The 19056-nt window shown below is 35.9% G+C and overlaps 2 protein-coding genes across 2 annotated transcripts; one reads left to right on the top strand and one right to left on the bottom strand.

The window, feature by feature from the left end:
• The first annotated feature begins 6223 nt into the window (after positions 1–6223).
• Positions 6224–13437, top strand: BGAL9 (beta galactosidase 9). Its single transcript, XM_079051360.1, has 19 exons — positions 6224–6586; positions 7000–7095; positions 7222–7334; positions 7476–7542; positions 8490–8582; positions 8687–8830; positions 8920–9008; positions 9099–9204; positions 9340–9427; positions 9538–9659; positions 9987–10151; positions 10303–10535; positions 10745–10860; positions 11012–11109; positions 11215–11325; positions 11864–11974; positions 12327–12535; positions 12679–13006; positions 13128–13437. Exons 1-19 carry the CDS (start codon positions 6401–6403, stop codon positions 13287–13289), a joined length of 2637 nt encoding a protein of 878 aa, XP_078907486.1. The 5' UTR covers positions 6224–6400; the 3' UTR covers positions 13290–13437.
• Positions 13438–13583: 146 nt separating this feature from the next.
• On the bottom strand, positions 13584–16159 carry LOC145115153 (RPM1-interacting protein 4-like). The gene is made up of 4 exons (XM_079051361.1): positions 16005–16159; positions 14983–15183; positions 14047–14235; positions 13584–13823 (listed from the first exon to the last, which is right to left on the bottom strand). The coding sequence occupies exons 1-4, from the start codon at positions 16008–16010 to the stop codon at positions 13791–13793; spliced, it is 429 nt and encodes a 142-aa protein (XP_078907487.1). The 5' UTR covers positions 16011–16159; the 3' UTR covers positions 13584–13790.
• Positions 16160–19056: the final 2897 nt, after the last annotated feature.

Below are 19056 nucleotides of genomic sequence, written 5' to 3'. Positions count from 1 at the left end.
CTCGCGACAATCCCTCACATAGTGCCCCTCCCTCCCGCACTTGCGGCACGCACCACCAGATTTACAAACTCTGGTATGACCCTTCCCGCACCTCTCACAAGTGCGACCGCTCTGACCTCCGACCCTAGAATCAGAGGTATTGGACCGCTTTGGCGCCGACTGTGACTACACCGGGGCCTGCCTCTGCTCTCGCAACTGTAAGTCAATCTCCAGCTCACGCCGCCTAGCGGCCTCCTGTAAATCCAGCAACGTATCACATCACTGGGTAGCAACGAACTGCCTAATGTCGGTCTTGAGCATGCTCAGATATCGTGTCATCTGAGCCTACTCGGAAGCAAACTCCGGGCAAAACATCACCCTCTCAGTGAACGTACGGGTGATCTCCGTCACCGACTCCGTGTCCTGTTTCAACTCCAAGAACTCCTAAGCTAGCCGCTCACGCTCGACCCGTGGAATGTAGCGGGAGCGGAACATCTCCCTAAACTGATCCCAAGAAACTGCAACTCTCCAATCATCCGAATAAGACCCTCTCATCAATCTCCACCAGTCCTTCGCCCCGGACCTCAACATGTTCAGGGCACACCTGACCTTCTGGTCAGTCGGGCAGGAACATGTGAAAAAGCATCCCTCGATGTCCGATAGCCACCTCATGGCTATGATAGGGTCCTGAATCCCATCGAAAGTAGGGGGCTTCGTATTGTCGAAGTCCCGATACTGGAAGCCCCGACCGACTCCTCCCCCTGCCGCTGTTACAGCCACTGTAGCTGTTGCGGCAGCCGTTTCAGCTAGGGTTGCGTATCTGTCATCAAAATACTCTATCATAGCGGTCTTGATAGACCCAAATAGCTCCGGAATCTGACTCCGGACCATCCCGACCACCTCCTCGCAGATGATCTCCTTGACTCGATCCTCTGTCAATGCTGGTCCATCCTGACTGATGACCTCGGGTGCTGTCGGGGCACCCTGATCGCCCTGTCCTAATCCTGATCCGGATCCAGTCACGAATAGTCATGTAACCACCATGCTGAAAACATGCCGAAAAGATATCAGATACTCCTCATAACAATCTGGGAACCAACTCCCAATAAAAAACCCTAGGGGTTGTGACTTCCTTGCTACCCGTATGGGTCCTGTGCTTTCAGTAGTACGGGCCCATACTACCTTCCACACCTACCCATATTTGTCTCAAGTATCACCACAACGCCCTAACAATATACATATACAGCGCGAGTGCTCAACCCCACTCCTAGAGGAATTCTAACTATCTCATAACTGGCCTCCCGACCTCTTACTACCCACCCATCCATGAAACTTCCAAAAACCCTGCAGCACTAGTGTATGCTAGCCATACATAACGCTGGACCCTATAGACATTCGAATACTCGGTCCTACTCTAAGCCCACAACCATACGAGGAACAGGAAATAAAGCTAAACCAAACATTCTCAGGCTATAGGATCTTAATTATGTACAGCCTGGATGCATACACAAGTAACTACAGTAACGATGTCAATCTCATAAAAGGAAAACCCTAGGCTAGAAAGCATCATGTAATCAGGCAATTCTATCATGCAATTCCTGAAGATCCCTAGCCTAGTACTAGCATGTTGTTCTATCATATCACATAATCAGATAATTGTATGGTATTTTGGGGTCTACTTACTGGCTCCGGCTGATCGTACACTTCGCATCCTCCTTTCTTATTTTGAAAACCATTTAAAATCATTTTGAAAAATATTTTCCTTAGTTTGAGACTGGATTCACACGAGTGTTCCTCCAATTCACTCAAACCAAGGCTCTGATACCAACTTATAACATCCATAAAATTTGAGCCAATTTAAAACTTTTTAAATCATATAAAACCATTCAGTTATTACAATCTGTTTTCAAAATAGTTTAAACATCAGAGTTCCCAGAAATCATAATCATAAATCGAGGAAGTGTACGGTCACGCCTTCGCCTTCCCGCGGTCATCTGCTGAAACTGAAACAATAAACTAAAACTGTAAGCCCGAAAGCTTAGTGAGTTACCCCAAAAATACCAACCTCATACAACCATAACATATCATATAACAAACAAAGAACAACCATGCATCTCGAGTCTACAGTGTGACTGGTCCGCCCGCACTGGGCCTCAGTCCACCTGGTCCACTCTCCGAATCTACAGTCTAACTGGACCGCCCGTATTGGGCCTTCAGTCTATCTGGTCCACTCTCCGAGCCTCGGCACATCTGGACCGCCCTCTCGGGGCCTTCAGCCTATCCGGACCACTCGCCGGGCCTTCGACCTGACTATGTGCCCTCCTGGGCCTGCAGTCTATCCGGTCCGCCCTGGTTATGTTGGCCTACAACACAAAGCAGGACTCGCCTCAACCCAACCCCCATACCAATCAAACAATCATGTGCACATAAATATCATACGCTAGCATGTATATAACAGATAATCATACCGATCTAGCAGATCACTAACACAACAACCATCCTATAACCAGGATACCGACCTAACCGATCATTAACATAACATCATCCTATGTACCAGGATACCGACCTAAACCAGGTCACTAGCATAATACCATCCTAACTACCAGGATGCAGATCTAACAGATCAATAAACATATCAAGCAAATACCCGGATACAAATTCGATAAAGGGCCGATTTTGGTGCCTTAGACCCTGTTGATATAGTGAGGATAACTCACCTCGCAAGTAGTGTTGCTGCACCGAAAACCTCTGATCGCTGTCTCACCGGAAAACCCGAACTATCACATAATAATGTCGTGTCAAAACACAACATAACAGTCTTGGCTAAGGGTCCACTCAATCCATCATGTCCATTCTCTTTTATTGGGCCAAGGCCCAACTCCAAGTCCATAACCTTGAAAGTCTTTATGCAAGGCCCATTATTGGCCCAATTTACTAAATTGGGCCCAACTTCCTTATTGGGCTTAACCCCATGATTCACTATCACCAAAACTGGTCCAAAACATATCTACTCAGAAAGTCTAGCAAGGCCCAAACCCTACTAGTCCAAAAAGTAGCCCAAACCCAAAGCCCAAATAACCAAAAGTCCACAGAAGGCGTACGTTGGGCGTACCCCAATGCTACGTGGGGCGTACACGAGTCTCGCATTGACTGGAAAACGGGGTCATTGACTTAGTACGCTGGGCGTACGCATGGTTTCACCAAAACCCTAATAAGTGCTTAATGGCTTAAGTACTTAAGCCTAAACTCCATATTCAATGACCAAATGTGCCTAGGACTCATAAAATCTCGAACTTTATCACTTTGGACGTCCAGAAAGCTCTTAATCCAAGGTCTTAATCCATTAAGACCCTTCTACTACATGCATGGGACATCTTAAGCTATTGGGACCTCATTTTTATCACTTAAGACCTCTTCAAGGTCTAGAAAGGACAACTTATCTCGTCCAAAATGCATCATGCGCCATATTGGGTTTTTTAGGACAAGAAATGGTTCCATAATGCTAGAAAGGCTAGATCTATGACCTACAAGCATAAAGTTTGAAGCTTTTTACCTTCTGGAGCTTCTAGGGCACAACACACCTTCAGATCTACAAGCCAATCTCATTCTTCAACTATTTGTTGCAATGGCTTCACCTTCAAGAGCTCAAAATACCCACCAACTCACTCTCACACACAAGAACTAGGGTTTGGGGACGTTTCTGGAAGATGGAGGCCGAGAAGGAGGAGATAAAATGAGCCATAAGGATGTTTATATAGCCCCCAACCCGAGATATTAGGGTTTCCTTCTGTTATGAGTATGCCCAGCGTACCAGGGCGCGCCCTAGTACGCTCAACGTACCCTTATGTATGCGCAGCGTACTCCTCCTGGTCCCAAAATTACAACTTAGCCCTTAGGCTCTTCATGGCTTTACCCTTCCATCCCCAGGGACTACAAATGACAAAACTTGGGATGTTACACATTAAACCACCATTTTATAGGCAATAACCTTATACCCCCCTTATAGATCAACTTCGTGAATGAGGCCTACTAAAGGTAAAACTGACTTGTCTTATACATATATAATATATATATATATATATATATATATATATATAAGTATTAAACTTTAATATTATAATAATATAAGGGTTGAATTTTAAATCTTTAAAACTCTAGAGTTTGGAATTAAAGTTTCATTAATGTAACTTTTCAAGTTCCAAAACTTGAGGGCATGTTTTGTAACTTGTCAAAACTCTTGAAATTCATAGCTTATGAACTTTTATGTTCCATGAATGAGACCTTTCCAATTATAAACTTGTGTACAAGTTATGAAACCTTCCAAGACTCTTAGAATTTTATAACTTACATTAGTTAATGGTTTCATAAATAAAGACTTTTCATATTCCATAGTTTGATGACAAGTTATGGAACTTTTTCAAGAACACACATAAATCAAATTAACTAATCCAATTATGGTATGATGATCATTTACTAATTTGACCTAATTTGATTCATAGTGCATGATAACTTCAAATTTTACAAATAACTAGTATATCACAAAAACAAGTAGTTATCTAAGAATTTGATAAACATCATGTTATTGGATGGGGATAGACATTATCATATCATTAAAATCGAATTTTATGAACCAATACAGTTTGTGGTGATGTTCCTAATCCAAAACAGGCCAAAAACTCAAAGATTCTGCCCATTGACTGTCCAACTCGTCGAGTGTACTTATGAACTCGACGAGTTCATCATCATAAGGCACCTACTCGTCGAGTTCATACATGGACTCGTCGAGTAGGCCCTGGCAGAATCCAGAACTGTCATTTTTCAGCTTTTGAAAATCACACAATTGCATCAATATAATAGAAAACACCCATGACTCTGATACCACTGTTGGGTTTTATGTACTCTAACATTCCTATGGTGCACATACAACCCTAATGCTTTGGATATAAGTTTTCTCTAATTATACATGCAATAAACATTTTCCAAAGCATGAAGCCTAAACTAGCATGCAAGGGGATGTTTGAATCATAAAAGCTAGTTAGAATATTACCTTGTGTAGTAGCTTGAATGACTTGGCCTCAAGAAAGCTTAGCACCCCCAAGTGTGATGCCTCAAATGGAATCACAAAACACCAAGAACAATTAGATGAATATGTAGAGGTTATGGAGACTCTAAAATCGGTTCTTACTCTTCAAAAATACAAGTGGTACCCGATTTTGGACTTAGATATATATATATATATATATATATATATATATATATATATAGAATATCAAGGGTCATGTGTAACCCTACTCCATACCCATAAGCTTATGACCCACCCATTTGATTTGGATAACTACTTCATTGATTAACCCATAAGCCCATCACAAATCAATCATGGATCATTAGCCCAACTCATATGTATCAATTTAATTAGTCTCTTTTGATCACTAAATTAATCACTAAATTAATTCTTGATCAATATCAATTAATATATTATATTTATAATATATTATTAAATCATAATTAACCTCTTACTCAAATATCCCTCCTAACATATTGCTTTGATGAATGCAACCCAAATGGACAATGCTATTATCGGGTCAATTACATACCAATTATAGTTATGAGCTTAGACACATTTTCCAACAGTATCATCATTCATAATATGATAGTTGAGGATGAACGACACACATACCTTCATTATTATGATCCATCCGAATTTATAACAACAAAAGACTAACAATCATTTGAATACTCTACTCAACCAATTGCAAATCTATCAAGTTATATGACCAACAGTGCACAAGTTCGCAATAAATATGCTCATAACGCTCTAAAAGACGATTTGATTGAGCATATATGAAAAAAATTCAACAAATAATTATGTAGTTTGCATCTTCCGTATTTGTAACTTACTTTATATATTTTATTAAGTATGTTTCATGAATGTAAAATAATTTTTTATCTAGTTTTTTTTTATTATTTTATAATTTCATGCTTAAAATAAATAATTTATTTGTTTCAAAATAAAATATTTAATTTTAATATTTCTAATAGTTTCTAGTAAAATAAATTATATTTTTTAAGGAAAAATGAGTTTGGGTTGGATTACTAACAGGTGTAAAAAATTGGATTGAGTTGGGTTGTTTATGTGGGAGAGAGAAATTAGTTTTTTATTGAAAAGTTGGAGGGTTGGGTTGCTAATTTAGTGATTATAATAAACGATCGGGGGCGTAACTGGAAATTCTCTAAAGATTGCCGATAAGAGCAGCGTCAGCCAATTTTTTCTCTTTCCTTGCAAGTTCAGATCACTTTGTTAGTGACGTTCGAACTGATGGGCAAGCAATTGCATATGTGCAACAATTTATAAGCTACAACTAAAAGTGATCATCTAACAGTGTAGCAGATTCTCTGTCAATTCCTCTGTAGAGCTACTAACATGCAGAACACAACTCTGATTTTGCTCCAATGGCTGGCTATGGCGTTGACTGTAACGTTTGGCATGGTCGCCGGCGAATATTTTAAGCCGTTCAATGTTAGCTACGATCACAGAGCACTTATTATTGATGGACAACGGAGAATGCTTATTTCCGCAGGAATTCACTATCCTCGAGCCACACCTGAGGTATTTTACTTCTCCTTGTTCAGTGACTTCAGTCAATTCTATGATAACAATCCTCTGTGGTGTATAAGTCTACATATACAGCATGTGATTTTGTTAGCAATTTAACATGATTCAGACGCAAAAGCAGGAGATATGAGATTTTCAAGGGTTTTATTAGGTTATTTTGGCAAAAATTGAATTTTGGGTTGTGCTTTCTGTTTCTGTGTTTCATCAAATAATATGTGATTTCTGTTTCTGTGTTTCATTTTCATTCTCATCTTTCATCTACCTCTTTTCCTGACATGTATGAAGTTCAACATAGCTTATAATGGGCGATGGTGATTATTTCCCCTCCAACTCTTACCTTCACAAGATGGCCTTTCCATTTATTTGGCTATATATAATGCGGTCTCTTTACTTTTACCTGATTTCAGATGTGGCCTGATCTGATAGCCAAGAGTAAAGAAGGTGGTGCTAATGCCGTTCAAACTTATGTATTCTGGGGTGGCCATGAGCCAGTTAAAGGACAGGTGTGCTTTGTTACTACACTATATCTTGTTAACACTTGCAGACTTCTTTCTTGGTTTACATTTAGCTATATTTGCTAATTGACTTCATGAAGTGTCTTATTTACTTCTTTCTTTTGCTCTCTTTAGTATAACTTTGAGGGAAGATATGACCTGGTGAAGTTTGTGAAGTTGGTGGGATCTAGTGGTCTCTATCTTCATCTCCGAATAGGTCCATATGTTTGTGCAGAGTGGAACTTCGGGTCTCTACTTTCCCTATTTAGTTAGATTTAGTTTACTTTCAGTTTATTTCATGATCAAATGTACAAATCAGACAATCAGCATTAGTAAGCTCAAAAAGAGATTTTTATATCATCTAATTATATCAACTGATGATTTTGCAGGGGCTTCCCTGTGTGGCTTCGTGATATTCCTGGAATTGTATTCCGAACTGACAATGCACCATTCAAGGTACAACTGGACAAAATAATAGTATATGTATTCTATCACATATAACAAGTGTTTACCCATCTTTTAACTCTTCCAAACAATCTAAATTGAAATCTTGGTCAAGAATTTCTACCATTAATGCATCGGTTCAATACCATTCTTAAATGCTCCCTTTTATGCATTAAACGAGCTAAATCTTTTTTAAGAATACACCATCTCCATGCATTTAATACCTTTCTGCAATACATGAATGCAAGATTTTAACATTAAATGGGTAAAACGAATACATAACCTCAAATAACAGAGTTAGCAGATGAAACTGAAATGGCTTTCATGAAAGTTTCACCCTTTGCAAGCTCTATGACTTTGCTTTAGACATCAAGCCTTGAATCTCAACCCCGAATTTCACTTTGAGAGCTCAGACAAGTATTCTTCAGGTTTATATAATAAAGAGAAGAATAAATCATTCTAAATCCCCTTTTCATCAGAATTTTTTATAAACTTTAACTCCTTTCACCTTTTTGCCACACCACACTAGCAATGTGACACAATTAGCCTTTCAACTTCCATATACACCAGTACATTGTATGTATATTGCTTCTTATTTCCACATCAATAATCCATAAACCTTATAAACAATTTCCCAGTATTATTTATCACTCAAAGTAATATTTATTAAAATAAATCCTGAATTTAGGTTGGTATACTAACCCCTTGGTTATTATATGGCATTGGGTTTTATGGCATTCTCAATCATCACCACTTAGTTAAATGAGTCAGTTTAAGTTACTGATATAAACAAGGAACAATCATCTTCTCCTTTATTCATCTCAAGAAGAAACTACATCTAAACTCTCTTACTGTTTGTTTATGTTCTTTAAAATAATGACATGCACTTGCATGAGTCATTGTTATTCCTTTGTGTTCAAGGTTATGACAGATAATGGTCATACACCATCATATTGCAGGAAGAGATGCAACGTTTTGTTAAAAAAATAGTAGATATGATGAGAGAGGAATCTCTCTTCTCTTGGCAAGGTGGCCCAATCATTATGCTGCAGGTTCTCTTTGACTTTATCTTCATCAGTACTTCAACTAAATTCTTGCTCTCTTTTTTGGTAATTAATTATGTTATTGGATATATTCTTGATTGGATTTCTATCAGATTGAAAATGAGTATGGAAATATTGAAGGTTCATTTGGCCAAAAAGGAAAGGACTATGTAAAATGGGCTGCAGAAATGGCTGTTGGACTTGGAGCTGGTGTCCCATGGGTTATGTGCAAGCAAACTGATGCTCCAGAATACATTGTACCTTCCAACCCTTTTTTATTTTTTCTATTCTAATTTAAATTATTTATCTTTTTTCTTTTTTTAAATGTCTCCCCTTCTTCCCACAGATAGATGCCTGCAATGGATACTATTGTGATGGTTTTAAGCCCAACTCCAACAAGAAACCAATTTTCTGGACAGAAAATTGGGATGGATGGTATGCAAAAGCAAATCCAACATATTATTCTTGTTTACTTTTTCAAACCTCTGGAAATTTTCTTTTTAATTTTTATTTTCTTTTTTCAAGGTATACAAATTGGGGAGGTAGACTGCCTCATAGACCTGTGGAGGATCTTGCATTTGCAGTTGCTCGATTTTATCAACGAGGTGGAAGCTTTCAGAATTATTATATGGTAGTGTAAGCTACCCCTTAACTTTCATCCTACAAAATATAATAATTACAATCCATACATATCCCTTATAAGTTTCAGTTTTACCATTTGTAGTTACTTTGTGATCACTGATATCTTCTCTTCCTTATGGCTCAGTTTTTTGGAGGGACGAATTTTGGACGGACTTCTGGAGGCCCAAATATAATCACTAGTTATGATTATGATGCTCCACTTGATGAATATGGTAAGATCAAAATATGTATAAAAATATATATATCTTTTTACAGCTCATTGTGGGTGTTGATGAAGGCGTTTTCAGCTGACAAAGAAACTGAGCTTTTAAATTTTTTTTAGGTCTTCTAAGTCAGCCTAAATGGGGGCATCTAAAGGACCTGCATGCTGCTATAAAGCTTTGTGAGCCTGCACTAGTGGCTGCTGAGTCAGCTCAGTATATAAAATTAGGATCTATGCAGGAGGTTTGTTAAAGTCCTCAGCTTTTTACATTATCCTGCATCTATTGGTTCTACTAGCCTGTTATTAGACACCTCATCACCATTAAGAACCCATTGATGCCTTGTATATTGATTGAAATGCATCTTACATAAATAATGTTAAATCTGAATTGAATTAAGTTGCTATAAATAAAACATGAAGTTAAAATTAAAACTAATTTCCCATGTAGAGCTTTGGTGATTGGAATGACTAGATTCTAGATAGTTTTATGCCAATATACGCCATAAAACTAATTTTTTTTATCAAACTTGTGACTATAAATTGAGACAATTTTTTACTTTTTGGTTCAGGCACATGTGTACCAAGGTAATAAAAGTATCTGCTCAGCATTTCTTGCAAATATTGATGAACATAAAACAATCACTGTTCAATTCCTTGGTCAATATTACACTTTACCACCCTGGTCTGTGAGCGTACTACCAGACTGCAAGAATGTTGTCTTCAACACTGCAAAGGTTTGACTTTTGTAATTATACATGCACCCTTTTATTCGTTTTTTCTGATATTATTGGAAAACGTGTCTTGATTATCTTACAGTTATATGGTATCGGTTATTATGTGATTATTATCCCCTTCATGATATATTTTTTTTTAAATTTGGAGCAGGTTGGGGCACAAACATCCATTAAAGTGGTGGATTTTGAGCCGACATTATCTGCAAAAAGCTCTACACCCAATCACTTAATGATTCAGAAGGAAGTACCTTTGGTCTCAGAATCATGGATGACATTTAAGGAGCCAATTGGTGCTTGGGGTGATGATAATTTCACTTTTAAAGGTGTCTTGGAGCATTTAAATGTGACAAAAGATGGATCAGATTATTTATGGTATATCACAAGGTACACACCATCACAACAATAAGTACTTTTTAATATTATCAGGGTTAATTTCTTAACCCTATAAACCGATTCTCAATCTCTCATCTTTTTTAGAGTTTCCTTTTTGTAAGCTTGCTATGTACCATTTAAGAAAAGGGTTAGATACAAGAAGTAACAATATACTTTGATATTTTAACAACAGAATGCCTATTTGCTTCAATTACATGCAGAATATATGTTTCTGATGAGGATGTTTTACACTGGGAGGAAAATGCAAGTAATCCATCACTTGTCATTGATAGCATGCGTGATTTGGTTCGCATCTTCATTAATGGCAAACTTATAGGTAACTAACTAATTGTTATTATATCATTATATAATCAGTATCTACTGTTTGAGTAACCTACTTATGCTTTATGATTATATGATTATCTAGAGATCATTGCCAAGTTATAAAAACATAGACCTGATGTGTTATGTGTTTATTGAAAATAAAGGTAGTGCAAGGGGTGATTGGGTGAAAGTTGTTCAGAAACTTCAGTTTAAGCAAGGATACAATGACTTGGTGTTATTATCAGAGACAGTGGGCCTGCAGGTAATAAAAAAAATCATAAAATATGTTTGATGAAGTTTGGATATAATGGAGTTTATATTAATATGTAATTCCATGGATTTGATTCATGCAAATTTAATGATTCAGAACTATGGCGCCTTTCTTGAGAAAGATGGAGCAGGGTTTCAGGGTCAGATTACTCTAACTGGATTCAAGAATGGGGATGTAAATATCACACATTCACCATGGACATATCAGGTAGGTACTTTTCTCATCTAATGTAATGCTGTTTCTCAACATTCCCACTGCATATTCAAAGTTAAAACAACTTTTGAGCAAGTTTTGGTATTCTATATTCAAAGTTTAAAGAACTTTTGAGCAAGTTTTCTTTATTGTTTGGTATTAGATACCTTAACTGATCAAAATGATTAGCAAAGTAGCAATGCACTTTGATATGTGTGTATTATAAGTTATTTCTTATGAAGGAACTATACTTTGAATGATCTACCCGGTTATATCATTGTACTTTCATCCATTTCTTATTGTAGCTGTGAAAATTGCATTGTATATGCATGGTTTTCAAAGTACAATGCTATAATTGAAATTTTTTGTGTACTAAAGTATATATCATGAATATTTTCAACTTTCACGTGGAGTGTTTTATATCTAGTTTACTTTGTAGCACACTATAATATAGTAAAGGAAAGCAGTCATTCAAAATTTAAGACTTGTGCATTTAGTGGTGGAAGATTATGCTTCAGCTTCACAAATCTAATTGCTACCATATTGACCATAGGTTGGGCTTAAAGGTGAATTCCTGAAATTATATGCTACTGAAGATAACAAAAGTTCAGGTTGGACTAATTTAACAGATGAAGAAGTTCCATCGTCCCTTTCATGGTACAAGGTAAAAATCCAATTTATTTATTTATTTTTCCCCATTAAGTGTTGTTTGGATAAGATGCTTTCTGGATAAGTGATGTTTAAAAAATATTTACTGCATTACGTCAAAAAGAAACATCCATATATATATATATATATATATATATATATATATATATATATAATAGCTTATCGTATTAAGTCCTATCCTCATTAAGTCTGTTAAGTGTCTGTTTCTTTTTGACTTCATGGGACAAATATAACAATTCGTAAATAAACAGTCATTTGCTATTCAACATCACTTATAAACACACAAGGGTAAAATTGACATTTACTCATATTCATACATTTCTCTTCCATTTTTTGATTAATGGCAGACAAATTTTGATTCTCCTGGAGGGAAAGATCCAGTGGTTGTTGATTTTAGCAGCATGGGTAAAGGTGAAGCTTGGGTCAATGGACACCATATAGGAAGATACTGGACTCTTGTTGCCCCTAAAGACGGATGTCAAGAAACTTGTGATTATCGTGGAGCTTATGGATCTGAAAAATGCAACACAAATTGTGGCAACCCCACTCAAATTTGGTATTCTTCTTTCAGAAGGGCATTCATGTCTTTTTTCACAAACACGAGTCTTTATCCCACTTTTTTCTCCTATTGACATCGGTCATGTCATGTAGAAATATGGAAAAAGTAGGGTTGTGGTTTTGACAATTTTAATGAAACAGGTACCATGTTCCAAGATCATGGTTACAGCCGTCAGACAATCTACTTGTTCTATTTGAGGAGACAGGAGGGAACCCGTTTGAAATTTCTGTGAAGACAGTTTCTGTTAAAACTGTATGTGGTCACATGTCTGAGGATTACTATCCACCTGTTGACATGTGGGCCCAACCAAATTACAGCAATATGAAACCAGTAGTGCAATTGCAGTGTGAGGATGGTTATAAAATTGAATCCATAGAGTTTGCTAGCTATGGAACCCCTCAAGGTAGCTGCCAAGCTTTCTCCACAGGCAACTGCCATGCAACAAATTCTTCAGCCATCTTGTCCGAGGTAAGTATAGAAAAAAAAAAAATAGGTCGATTATAGTTCCTAGTTAAAATTAGTCATATAAAATGAAAGTGCAACTGTTGCTGTTTCTTGATTAATATGTTGTTATAATGAATTGTGACAGGTTTGTGAGGGAAGAAATAGTTGCAAAATAGAAGTGTCTAATTCTGTATTTGGAGACCCATGCCCAAGGACTGTAAAAACCTTAGCTGTTAAGGCAAAATGCAAGCCATCATCATCATCATCATCAACAACTCAATGGTATGGTGGATTATCAGATATATGAGACCAAGAAAGAAGAAATGTTAAAGGATGAATTTTCCCCTTACATGTATGTGTGAATGGTTGTTTTGATGAGGTGTTTGGGTATGGTATTGTACATATACAGAAGAATAAAAACAGCATCTAATAAAGGTATCGGTTTGTTGATTTTACATGTTACATTGCTTTTGTTCTTGTGGGAATTTTGCTAACGTTTCATTTTTAGTTTCTCCAAAGCCAAACACATGATGACATGACATGACATGACAGAATATGATAATCTTGTATTGTGTTTGGACATACATTAGTTGGATATAAATTAAGAAAAAGATGTACATATATAGATAATATATTGACCAGTCTTTGTTGCTTTGTGTTTCTGTTTTCTCATTCAACAAATGGAAATGGAGCATACAAATGAAACATGATGTGCAAACAACTTAGAGGATTTACGAACAAGAAATAATGCAGTCTACCAACACACAATACTACAACTCACAACTTGACTAAAAAAAGCAGAAACAAATTACTTTTTGCCCCACGGAAAGCAGCCACACCCCTGAGAAAGAAAGTCAAAGCGTTTAATAAGTCTCAACTCTTAAGGAGTTGATAGTTGTCACGCATGGAAACCTGTGACTAATTCATAAAACATCATAACACAAAAAGAAGAAAAGCAACTAACTATTGGTGGGTTTATTATTATTTTTTTTAATTTTATTTAAAAAGGAAAAATATATCAAAACTATAATTTATTTTCCAAAAGCTATTGGGCATTCATTTACCTTTTTAGCCTCGGGTCTTTGGCCATAATAAGAAGAATCATCGGTGTTTAGCCTTGGTGACTTTCCACCACCACCACCACCATGCTTCTCTTCTCGTACTTTGTTAAATATGTGAGAGTAACCTTCTGCTGAAGCCGGATCACTGTCATCCCAGTCACCAAATACCGGCACAGCCATGCCATCATCCGGCTGCCAAATCATCATAAATTTTTTTATCACTATAATCATATTCCAAATTCCAGAAAACTAGCTTTTGATAAAAAACTGGTAGCTGATAAAGTAATAATGTTTGGTAAAAACAAGCTTGCTAAGCTAGATGACAAATATAAAATGTTATAAAAATGTATATTTGGAAAACTTGTGAAACTGATCACATAAAGGTATATTTGGAAAAAGCCCCATGAGTTTATTAAGCCATCTCAAATAGCTTTTTAGAAAGCTAACTTATAAGTTGTTGTCAATGGTCTCACCAAACACTATATTGCAATAAGAACATCTCCAGCAAAGTCCCATTATTTTACCATAATTTACGAATAAGTTTCAAACTAAAATTTGTTTACAAAAAAACATGAATTACCGGTAAAAGTGACGATTTGACTCTTTAATGACTAGGCGTCCATGTTAACAATGAAACCGGTAAAATGTGTGTTATAGGGAGAAAATGGTCAAATCATAACTTTTACCGGTAATTCATGTTTTTTCGTAAACAAAATTTATTTTGGAAGTTATTCGTAAATTATGGTAAAATAATAGGACATTAATGTGTCTAGGTCAAAAAAATTTGGCCAAATCGTCACTTTTACTGGTAATTCATATTTTTTTGTAAACAAATTTTAGTTTGGACTTGTTCGTAAATTATGGTAAAATAATATGAGACTTTAATGGAGATTTCCCATTGCAATAAGCTCAAAATATAAGCTAGTTTATAAGACTTACAGAATCATCACCAAGTGTGACTTGTCTCAAGCGGGACCCACCAGGAGGAGCACCAGTACCATTTCTTTCCCACATTGGTGAAGCTGTGTTACTTCTGGTCCCAACCCTTTTAGGGTGTGCTGGGGATTCAAATGATTTTGGTCTTGATGGTGTTGTTGACTTTGTGGAGTCGCTGTTCTTGACTTCAGCTTCTTCATGGGCCTGAAAACAAGGTTTACTACATTAGAAGGGTCAGGAATTGGAATCTTGAATTCCATTCCACAGCGTGTTTGGTTGCCAAACCAATGGAATTGGCTTTCGGGAGACTTCCTTAAAATCCATGTTTGAAGGAATTGCGTTTGGTTTGTAGAATGTTTTTGAAAGGAATTAGAATATGAAGGAATCGCATTTGGTTGGCAGAAATTGATGGAATTGAACAATTTTATTGTATTTGGATCCAAATAATGAGAAATCATAATCGTATTTCCTTTACCTAAAAAATCAAAATTAATTATTACCTCTTAAAATCATAATAATCTATCTAAATTGCATAACCAAACACTCCCATAGCACCATCGGTTGTCATCGAAATCCAAGTAAACTATTATATCAATTCTAAATCCTAGAAACTTCATCCCAAAGTTGGAACAAATCTAGAGGTAATAAACCATGAGAATCATCATATCAGATCTCGTTGAACCATCAACAGCTCGAAGATCTCTTCTCACAAAGTAAATGTATATTCAAAACCCTAAGAGACATTAAAGAATGAAAGACTATGAACATGATCTAGCTTCAATGTAGCGAATCCTCATTAATCACAAAATGTGCAATCATTCAATTACTGAAAACATAGATACGAAGCAAAAAAGGGGGAAAAAATCATCAGCGGAGCTAAATACAAGAAGCATGTCGAGTTTGGGGAAAATAAAACCTAGAGTACAGCAAACACCGTAAAAGCACTGCGTGATCGTTGTGAAAGGAGTTCATATATTCTTCAACAGAGTAGAGATGGAATAAATTAGGTGAAGAAATGAACTTACTGCCATGATTGGAGTTGCTTGCAGCTAAAACCACAACCTGTTTATGAGTCGACAAATCAGGTTTTGCTCATAAAGCCGAAGTATACACAACTCAGAGAGAATGAAGGGTGGAGTGGTGGCCACCGGTGACATTTATACGATTTGGGACTTTTCTTGTTTGGCTGCTCAGACCTATAGTTGACTTAACAGTGAAAACGATAGAGAATGTAGATAACAGTCATGTTAATTAATAATTTATAATTATTAACCCAGCCTCTCTGACCAGGGTCATAACCAAACTCACAGCTTCTATGGTACTAGGTTTTCCAAGATGTTGGGTGATTCAAAATTCATCCATTTATGTTAGATTTATGCTGTAAAAGTCATTATTTAAATAATTTCGTTCTATTTTAATTTCTAATTTTATTTTTTATTTCTCATTTACCATTATATTTTAGAAAACATTTTATTTTCGGGCCCCTGGCCAATTCACTGGTAACGATAACATGTCGGTTTGGTATTTTTCTCATTTTGCATTTAGCCTCACAATTTACGTGTGAGGTTGCATTTAGCATCAACATTTTTTTGTTCTCCATTTGCCATTATTTTTTAGAAAAAATTTCATTTTAGCTATTGGTCAATCACGAATAGATATTTTAAAACGTAATAACTTAAAATGAAAAAAAGGAAAAGACGAAGGCAAGAGTCGAAACTGTCACTTCTCCTTGAAAGGCGGAGCGTGTTAGCTGCTAAGTCAATGACTTTTGTTTATTATTATTAGTGTTTGTTGTATTTAATGTACACATGTATTTTAAAATGCAGGAAAAAGATCTAGTGTAAGTCTTGAGTGCGTGATATCTAATAGATAATATGACATATTAATCTTTAAGCAAATCAAAATTGTTAATTCATTCCTAACTCATCTAAGGAACAATTGGTTATTTCTAATGACATATTTGTTGAGAAACCAAATATTTCTAATGACATATTTATTGAGAAACCAAAAAAGTGACAATTTTTACTGGCTCAATGATTAACATGGCACATCGTTTATTCAATGTCTCAGACTCGAGACTCACACTAGATCTTTTTCCTTCATTTTAAAATACATACATACACACACACACACACATATATATATATATATATATATATATATATATATATATATATATATATATATATATATATAATACAACAAACACTAATAATACAAAAAAAAATCATTGACTTACTGGCTATCACGTCCCACCCTCAAAGAGAAGTTGCAGTTTCGACTCTTGCCTTCATTTTCTTTTTTTATTGTAATTTATTACATTTTAAAATACCTATTCGTAACTGGCCAATGGCTAAAATGAAAATTTTTCTAAAAAATAATGGCAAATGGGGAACAAACAAAATTTAGGGCTAAATGCAAACTCATACATAAATGTTGGGGCTAAATGCAAACTGAGAAAAATATGAAACCGACACGTCATCATGACCTGTTGGTGACCGGCCGAGGGACCGAAGATGAAACGTTTTCTAAAATATAATGGCAAATGAGGAACAAAAAATAGAGTTGTGGCCAAAACAGAACAAGGTTGTATATATAATGGCTTTTGTGGCATCAACCCATTTATCTTCTAAAAAAACTTTATGGCTATACGGTATGGAAGAGCCTCTTATTTGGCATATAATGTTGGCTGCAAACATCGTCCCATTGCAGGCAAAGTTAGGCAAAATTTGTGGCTTAAATTTGAACGACATTCAAACTCCATATGTTGATGTACAACTATTAAAGCCAAAGGTACTGTATCACACGCTTCTTATATGTTAGGATCGCTATTAGCCTAACCATGTTCAACATAGAAAAGCAATGAGGTTTCATTTTCTAAAACCAACCGGTGATAGAAGGGATTATCCATTGCCTTATATGCTAGCATATAGTTTCTCTTTTTACCGATGTGGGATTGAGTTCGCATCCGAACATATTGTTATTAGTGGAAACGTAATATCTTTATGAGTTAAATAGACGGTTAAGACATGTGTTTTGTCAGAGTATGCGAAATAGTGAATGTAAAATATGTGTTGGTGTGTAGTTTTAAGAATGAATAATGTATATCCTTTCGTTTAAGAGATTATAAGCAACAATATAATGCTTTCTAGCAAAATTAATGTAAAAGAAAGTTGTAGTTAACTCGATACGAACACATTGGTATAAAAATCATTAAAATCCGATTTTGTATGAAGAAATTATGACCGTCCGAAGTTAAGACAAAAGTGATGCGAAATCGCGGCACGTCCATGTGAAGTGCACGACGCGTCCACGCAACAGAAATAAAAAAATAATATGGGTTTTAAGAGCTAAATTCGATCTTTTTACCCCATACTTCAAACATATGTTCTAGAGGGCAGAGAGGGAGATTTTTTTAGCAATTTTAAGCTCAAACTTGAAGATTATCAAGAGGAATCAAAAGGGAGACCAAGAACTAAACTTCTGCATCTTGGATTATGAGTAAGCTTTTTCTTTCCTTGAGTAATCTCATTATTTGATGGTGAAACTGGAAAGGGGTCATGAACCCTAATTCCTATATGATCTCAAATGTTAGAAATTATGATGATTAAGGAAGAATAGAGTGTTGTGTAGCATGTTTCCAAGCTTGTTATGGTGAAATTCTACCTATATATTGAAATTAGTGAAGAAGACCAAGTACCCTATTTTTGGTGAATTTTGATATAAGTGAAAATGGATTTATATCTTAATAAATTAAGTCATATATATGACTTCTTCGTGGAGTATAGCCAGTTTGTTATGAAAAATGAATTCATGTATAAGTGATTTATAATTTAAGTTATAACATACTTACTGGTGATATAATGATTGAAATGGAGTTAAGTATATATCTTAATGAATTAACACATAAGGATAAGTAATTCTGTAACATCCCGGAAATTGTGACAAAAAAATTCATTTTTAAAAGACATTTTATAAAACCATAAGATAATCAAACATTGTTTTCAAAACAAATCCATAGATATCATAGTATCAAAATAATATCTCAAGACATAAATCAGTAGGAGGATATGTAAG

Source organism: Lactuca virosa, chromosome 5 (assembly GCF_052849685.1).
Source record: "Lactuca virosa cultivar CGN04683 chromosome 5, Lactuca_virosa_CGN04683_v6, whole genome shotgun sequence".
Lineage (NCBI taxonomy): Eukaryota > Viridiplantae > Streptophyta > Magnoliopsida > Asterales > Asteraceae > Lactuca > Lactuca virosa.
The sequence above is the reverse complement of the archived record's forward strand: the minus strand, read 5'-3'. Positions and strand labels throughout refer to the sequence as shown.

Coding starts and splice junctions, on each gene's coding strand:
- LOC145115153 (XM_079051361.1), bottom strand. Junction 14,236..14,982: donor TCACACTTGGTGATGATTCT/GTAAGTCTTATA, acceptor ATGATTTGGCAG/CCGGATGATGGCATGGCTGT. Junction 13,824..14,046: donor AAAGACCCGAGGCTAAAAAG/GTAAATGAATGC, acceptor TTTCTTTCTCAG/GGGTGTGGCTGCTTTCCGTG.
- BGAL9 (XM_079051360.1), top strand. CDS start 6,401: ATGCAGAACACAACTCTGATTTTGCTCCAATGGCTGGCTATGGCGTTG. Junction 8,831..8,919: donor CTGATGCTCCAGAATACATT/GTACCTTCCAAC, acceptor TTCTTCCCACAG/ATAGATGCCTGCAATGGATA. Junction 13,007..13,127: donor CTTCAGCCATCTTGTCCGAG/GTAAGTATAGAA, acceptor GAATTGTGACAG/GTTTGTGAGGGAAGAAATAG.